Source organism: Arachis ipaensis, chromosome B7 (assembly GCF_059453495.1).
Source record: "Arachis ipaensis isolate K30076 ecotype BB chromosome B7, ASM5945349v1, whole genome shotgun sequence".
NCBI classification, from domain to species: Eukaryota; Viridiplantae; Streptophyta; class Magnoliopsida; order Fabales; family Fabaceae; genus Arachis; species Arachis ipaensis.
Genome location: NC_142442.1, coordinates 140976678 through 140984574, shown reverse-complemented (window position 1 = coordinate 140984574; position 7897 = coordinate 140976678). Strand labels below are relative to the sequence as shown.

Here is a 7897-nt window from a genome sequence, read left to right as displayed (position 1 = left end):
CTTTCCACAGCTAAAATGGAAGACAAGATGCTCTCATCAAATCAATCATCCAAAACCCCATTCATCTTTTTTTTCCCAGTGGATTGCTTTGTTAAGGGGCCCCTCCAAAACACAAATCATGCCTTAATATTGTATTCAGAATCAGAAACCCATTTTCATTATATATATATATTAAAAAAAAAAAAAAGCTACAACATGCGAATCACATCCTTCTGGTCCTCATCAACATATATGCCCCTTTTATTGGAGCCATCTTGCATCACCCAAAATAAAATAAAATCTAATGATAAAAATTAAAGAGAGAAAAAAACAAAAAAAGTTCTCACAATGCACAAGTTGGTGAATTATTTAAAGGGTGGACCTTTATAATACATGGATACTATTGCATTATGATAAAATCATGGATAGCAACCTCACTTCCATTTTTGTTTTTTACAACAGTCAAAATTCAAAATATTATTATTATTATATATATATATATCAGAAAGTGAAGTCAAAAGATAGAATCTACAAAACTACTTGTCTAGGAAAAGGATTATCATTGTAACATGTTTTTCTCTACAAAGTCTTAGCTTATCTAAACTACTACATATCATAATCATATGCATGCTCCTTTAATATCTTAACCCCTTTAAACTTGCTTTATCAAACTATACCTCATATGGTTTCTTTATTATGGTGACATTATTTGATGCCAACTTGCATGGCTCTGCCTCAATGAGAAGCTCAACAACCTCCTTCATGGTTGGTCTACTAGATGGTGCTTTGTAGGTGCACCTAATTGCAATCCTAAGAACCTTAATCATGTCATCTATGAATGAATTTGATAATCTTGGATCAAAAACTTCACTTGGTCTTGCACCTTCTTTGCCTTCAACTTTGTTTGAGACCCAAAATACTATGTTCCTGTTCTCTCCAAATTCAGCCTCCACCGGCTTTCTCCCAGTTAGAAGCTCCATTAGAATCACACCGAAACTGTACACATCACACTTTGTTGTGGCCCTTGGTGAATATGCATATTCTGTGAAACAAGAGCACAATTAAAGTTATGGTAGAGGAGTTACCACATGACCTATCTCACCAAATCCTATGTATTGTACTACTTATATTCATGTTATTCACTAGTCCCATGAGAATACAAGTACTTTACCTTCACAAAAACCTCTTTGCTATAAACAATCAATGCATGCTTATACTAAAGTAACAAGAATAATAATAATCACACTTTGATAACAAAACAAAAAAATAAAATAAAACACATAAATACTACCATAACAGAGATATTATCAAAAGTGGAGATTCACCTGTAATTATCTTCAAGTGAAATTGATAATTGAAAATTTATAGATAATTTAACATGTTTTACTAGATTAGTATTTAATTATAATTAATTTGTTGGCGTCCTAGCACTCCTGAAAGAGAAAATGATGATAATTTAGGTAACCAGAATAAAAGGATGAAATTAGTAATATACCTGGGGCTAAGTAACCATAAGTTCCAGCAATAACAGTAGTGGTAGAATCCTTGGCTCCTCTAGCTTGCAAAACCTTAGCAATTCCAAAATCTGCAACCTTAGGATGGTTATCAACATCCAAGAGAATGTTAGTGGACTTGATATCCCTATGTATGACCGGAAAAACCAAATCATGGTGAAGGTAGGAGAGCCCCTGAGCGATCCCAAGAGCAATCTGGTAGCGTGTAGGCCAATCCAAATGGATCCAACCTTTGTGAAGCGCGTCCCACAAGTTGCCATTAGGCATGTATTCATAAACAAGCAAGCTGCAATCCATACTAGAGAAGCAACAATAGAGTTTCACTATGTTCTTGTGCCTTATGCTCCCTAATGTCTCCACCTCCGCCTTCAATGCTTTATCCACAACTAACCGATCTTTAGATTTCGTGCTCCACAGTCTCTTAACTGCCACAACATCACCGCTCTTTAGCTCGATTTTGTACACCGCCCCTGACCCTCCATGCCCCATTATGTTCTTGTCCACCAATGACTCAATTATCTCTCTTTGATCGAAAGTAATCCTATGGAAGCTCTTCACATCGTAAGAGAAGAACGACGAAGAAAGCGTCTCGTCGTGTTCAACTGCAGCTGTTTCCTTGCTGCATCTGCGTTTCAAGAACAGCATGGCTCCAACAAGGATCAAGAACACGGAAATCCCAGCCACCCAAACAGTGTTGAGTCTCTTGCTCTTGTACTGGTGCGAATTACAGAGAGGAAAGTTTTGATTAGAGGAGTTAGAGGATGGAAGAACACACAATCCAGGATTCCCGGAAAAGCTTTCGACCAATCCTCCTTTGATGAGTTTGGGAGGAATGGGACCAGAAAGAAGATTGTGTGAGAAATTGATAGAGTTGGGAAGCAAAACAGAGAGGCTCTCCGGAATGGAACCGGTGAGAAGGTTGTTAGAAAGATCTAGAAGGTTGAGCGATGAGAGAGAAGAAAGCGAACTTGGAATCGAGTCACTCAACTTGTTCCCTTGCAGCATAAGCAAATTCAGCTTCCTCAGGTTTCCGATCTCGAAAGGAATGGGACCAGAGAGACGGTTACTACTGAAATCAATCTTCACGAGGTTCGGAGCGCGTGCGATGGACGCGGGTATCACACCGGATATCACGTTCCTCTGTAGGAAGAGCTCCGAGAGGTTTCTTGAATTACCGTTAATATCCGGAATCACGCCGCTCAGGTTGTTGCTGCTCAAATCAACGATTGACACGTGTGGCAAGCTCAGCAGGCCCTCGGGAATCGGGCCCTGTAACCGATTGTTACTCACGCGGAACCGTAACAGCATCATGCAGTTAGCGTAACCGTCAGGTATCACGCCAGAGAAGTTGTTATCCAGTACAAGAAAGTATAACAGCTTACCTCCCTTGCAAACTTCCGTCGGCAACGGACCGGAGAGGCTGTTCTCGGACAAATCCAGAACCTCCATGCGGGAGAATTGTCCTAGCTTTTCCGGCACCGTTCCGTTCAAGAAGTTGTCGTAAAGCGACAAGAGCCTCAACGCAGTTGAGTTCTCTAACTCACCTACAAATGGATATGAATCAGATATATATAAGCATTGAATACGTAAAAAATGAAGGCGTCTACGGTCTACGGTCTACTCATCAATCATCACCTGGTATCTCTCCGACGAGGCTGTTGTTGTAGAGCTGAAGAACTTGAAGCTTTGGAAGCTTACAAATGGAAGCAGGGATTTTTCCGGTTAGCTTGTTGACGGACATGTCCAAATCTGTTAGCTCCGTTAGATTCCCGAGCTCCTCAGGTATGTTTCCGACGAGGTGGTAGTTATAGTAAAGCTCAAGCTCCTGAAGATTCTTCAGAAGGCCAAGCTCCCTGGGAATTTGTCCGGTGAAGAGGTTTCCACTGAGTTCAAGATCAACGAGCGTTGTTAAGTTCCCTAACGCGGCAGGGATCTGGCCATGCAAAGAGCAAGTTGTTAAAACCATGGAGTTGAGCTTCTTGAAGTTAAAGTTTTCCGGAAGCTTCCAGAAGTTGAAGCCCGGGTTCTCGTTGAAGTTGAGGATCTCGAGGTTGGAGAGGTTGAAGACGGACATGGGGAAGTCTCCTTTGAAGAGGTTATAGGACAAGTCGAGGACTCTGAGGTTCTTCAATGGCGAAAAGTCAGGGAGTTTTGCTGATAGGAACATGTGGTTCATGTTGAGTTCTTGCAAGTTGGAGCAGTTGGTTATGGATTCTGTAGGGAACTTGAACTTGGCATAACCCATGCGAAGGACTTGTAAGTTAGGAAGGTAATTGCATAGACCCGAAGGGAAGTTTCCGGAGAGTGATGACCAGCTTGTGAGGTCGAGAATGGTGACGTCACCTTCTTCGTTGCATGTCACTCCACTTAACTTGCAGACACCTTGGTTGTTGTTGTTGTAAGTATTCCAGTTTCCTGAGAGAGAAGCCTTCATGAGGCTGAAAAATTCAGACTGGTTGGTGGTTGTAGCACCTTCTGATGATGAAAACACAAACATGACTCCAATAACAAAGAGAATGAATGGACGATCCATTTTTTTGAATTGAAGGGTTTGTTATTAGTGTTGTAAGGAGAAGGATGATGAGGTTAAGAGTATATAAAATGAGGAGGTTCTTGTGCTACTGATGGAAGAGGAGGGTGAAGTGAACAGAACTTACATAGATAGATATCATTGGGTAAAGATGCTTTATCTGTTTATTATACTCCACTAACCACTTCTTGTAAGTAAGAATAGTTAAATAGTTTATTATTATCTTTTTCATATGAAATTATGAATGCAACTTTGTAGAGTAGAACTGCATCTGATACTGTACATGTTATACGTACTGACCACTTTCTTTTATGGAAGAAAAATAGTTATTAAATTTATCTTTTGGGTTTGGGGTTCTACCTGGTGCCATGATCCATCTCTTTCACAGGGATTCCCAACCTATAGGCGAAATGCAAATATATGTATGGCGTATCTGACTTCAATAATAAAGAAAGATATAGACGAACAAATGCACTTAAAAGTGCTCCTGCTCATGAACCATCTTTTATTTTTTTTTATTTTCAAAATTTCTCTAAACAAATTAAACCAGTATGTTCAAGACAAGTGCTACTGTGCTAGTAATAAGTAGTTCACACCCATTTTAGATTCAAATATCTGCGAATATATAGATATAGTTAGAAGGTGCAAATGGTAAATTGCAATGAGTTATGAGTATATTTTGCACAGATTTATTTGAATTTCTAAAAAAACTTTCTTTTAAATGCTATAGATAAAAGGATTTGCACATATCTAAGGTAAGGTAGCGTTTGTTTTGAGGTATTGAGACAGAGACTGGGAAATTGAGATACAGTATCGAGATACAGTATCATGTTTGTTGGTTCAGAGACTGATACTAAAATTTCTGTCTCTGTCCTTAAAATTTCAGTACCTCTAAAAAGTAGGGACACAGGAGACTGAAATTTTTAGAGACGGAGACTGAAATTTTAATAATATTTTATACCTAAAATACCCTCATTTCAATTAATTAATTCCAATTTTATCCTTTGTGCAAATTAAATTAGAGTTTTATTCTTATTTCAATTTCTGTCTCTTACTTTGTACCAAATAGGATACTAAAATTTATTTTAATCTCTGTCTTTTAATTTCTATCTCTTAATCTCAGTCTTTCAGTCTCTGTCTCTCTACCAAACGCTACCTAAACATCTATGTGTCTTTAACTTTTATACATTTCAAACTATTACAGACTTAAATATTTGAATTTCTTACATGTAAATCCGTGTCGTGAGATAATTCTTATCTCACCTCCAAAATAATATGCAAACCAGTTATTGGTTAAAAAAAGTAGTTGATAATGTCTTGCATAGTGAACTCCACTTGATTATTTCATATATCCTTCAATATCTCTAATTTGTGCAGTAAACTCCACTTAGTTTTAAATACATATATACATATAATAGGTAAAGATATTCCCCACATTATAAGAATTTATTTTATTTTACTTTATTTTATGACAATTGATTCCTTTACCACATCATAATGTATTGCATGTTAAAAAATAAAAATAAATAAATTGTATGCCAATAATATGGGGGCTTCTCCTTCAAATGGCGTGACACGTAAGGGCAATTTCTCTCATTATTGTCTTTCTATATATTTTATTTTATCTTTTCATGAAATATTCCTTTTCTTTTTCTTTTTCTTCCAACTTTGCATTGCTAGAGAAATTTAAATCCTGATTGGTTGGATTGTGTTTTTAGAATGGTTTTTGCATGAAAAGCATGGGGCCATATTCTATATATCTGATCAAGATATAGAGAGAAGAGATGGGGGACCATGCATGTTCATTCTGGATGCCAAGTTCATCCTTCTCATTATTTTTGTTTCTTTCATTATTTTTTTCTAATTTCTCTAATTTTTTTGTTCTTGCCAAGTCCATATTCTATAATCCTTATTTTTTCTTTCAAACTTGGAAACTCTTAAAAAGGATTACCTTAGCTACATTCATTGTTTAAATAAACAATGATGATTGATTTACTGTCTCTTCGGAAAGGATCATAAAGATAAGAGTAGTGTTAGGGAGCCAATGGCACTATGCAGAATAACCATCCGGATACTAGGGATAACCATCCGGATACCAGGGATAATAAACATCTCATGTTATAAAAAGCTAATTTTGGGTTCACCAAGGTTCGAACGCTTAACCTTCCGGATCTGGAATTCTTATACCATGTCCTGAAATCACTCATCCCAAAAGCGTAACTTGACAGGACAATGTAACACTAATAATAATATCTCTAATACTTTCCAAACCTTCATTGTACACATTGTACGCTTAGGTCATTGACTTCCTATACTTTCTCTAAAAATAAACTCAGCACCCAATCACTTTTGGTCAAATTTGATAAAATAATAATAATAATAACAAAAGTTTTAGGATTATCTGAAATTGTTGATTTCAGCCTGATGTGGAGTCCAGATTTTTTAAGGTGTTTGGTTCGACGTTTCGTTTAGTATGACGAGGCCATCCAACGTTAGGGATGGTAATACCATCCGAATCCTATTCACTCCTCTCCTATCCGTTCGGAGCGGGTAATTACCCGTCTCGCACTGGGACGGGTTTTTAGCGGAGTCTTGGGAGGGGCGGGGCGGGGTCGGATTTAAGTAATACCCACCCCTACCCGTCCCGCTATATATATAATATATAATTTTAATATGTAATATGTATAATATATGTAAAATAATTAGTAAATGATTAATAATATTGTATCATATTTAAATTTTTACTTTAATTTATGTTATGCATGTGATGATGGTTATATAAATTTTGAAATTTAATTTTATTTATTGAATTTTAATAATTATAGGGGAGGATAGGGGCGGGGCGGGTACCCGCAGGGGCGGGTTAGGGTTCAACATTTTATTATCCGCGAGTAGAAGTGGGGCGGGTTCTATGCGGGTTGTTGTACGGCGGGACGGGATCGGGTAAAGAAAAAACCCGCCCCTACCCGTCCCATTGCCACCCCTATCCAACATCTTTGAATAAGGGTGTGGGTAGTAGTATCTGCAAGAGATTTTACTTAAGTTAGCAAGGATTTAATGCAGGTTTATAAATTATGAGTTCAAAAAATAATTAAGTTTGATGGGATATTTATATCATTAAAAAGATAAGATTGTTATCTTTTTGTAACTTATCTATCTATGATGATGGATGGTTATTTCTATTTTTATTTAGGAGTTATTAGAATCTCTTATTTATAAGACTAAGACAACATATATAATAATAAATACCTCTTTTTTATTCTATTTCTCTTTCTAACTTTATCCTTTTTCTCTGATTCTACTTTCCTTCCATACAAGTTCTTAAACCATTTCTACATGGTATCCAGAGCCTTTATCATAGATTCATGGCCTTATATGTTAATTCATTGAATTTCAAAGATTTTTTAGCTCGTATTTTTGACAAACTCTCTGAAATAAACTGTTACTTGACAACAACAAGCTCTATTCACCATCAAAGGTCAGAATTTGGAAGACTACATTCAAAAAGAAAAAACTCCATCCAAATTTAAATATAATGCAGCAAAAATTGCGGGCACAATTTCAACAACATACATAGAATGGATGTAACAAGATTATAACCTGAGTTCTTAGATATTAGCATCAGTCGAAAGTTCTTTCAAGAATCGTATTGTCTACTACATTTTAGCACTGGACATTTGGAAGAAACTTCAAGTATATTTTGCTGAAACAACAAAAACAAAGATTAAGCAGCTGCGTAATCAATTGAAAACAATCAAGAAACAAAATCTTTCTATTACTTCATATCTTGAAAAATTGAAGAACATTGCAGATTCTTTGTTAACCATTGGCTTTCAAGTGAGTAATGAAGATCTCATTAAAGCCATTTGTGAAG

At 36.6% G+C, this 7897-nt stretch overlaps 1 protein-coding gene across 1 annotated transcript; it reads right to left on the bottom strand.

Annotated features, from left to right (window-relative positions):
* Positions 1-319: 319 nt before the first annotated feature.
* On the bottom strand, positions 320-4202 carry XIP1 (Leucine-rich repeat transmembrane protein kinase family protein). The gene is made up of 3 exons (XM_016308286.3): positions 3129-4202; positions 1475-3037; positions 320-1021 (listed from the first exon to the last, which is right to left on the bottom strand). Exons 1-3 carry the CDS (start codon positions 4024-4026, stop codon positions 651-653), a joined length of 2832 nt encoding a protein of 943 aa, XP_016163772.1. The 5' UTR covers positions 4027-4202; the 3' UTR covers positions 320-650.
* Between the last annotated feature and the right edge of the window lie 3695 nt (positions 4203-7897).

What these genes read in the sequence shown, in the direction of transcription:
- XIP1 (XM_016308286.3), bottom strand. Translation starts at nt 4,026, where the DNA reads ATGGATCGTCCATTCATTCTCTTTGTTATTGGAGTCATGTTTGTGTTT. An exon ending in CCTCGTCGGAGAGATACCAG is followed by an intron (nt 3,038 to 3,128) that starts GTGATGATTGAT and finishes ATCCATTTGTAG; the next exon opens with GTGAGTTAGAGAACTCAACT. An exon ending in TTATGGTTACTTAGCCCCAG is followed by an intron (nt 1,022 to 1,474) that starts GTATATTACTAA and finishes CTTGTTTCACAG; the next exon opens with AATATGCATATTCACCAAGG.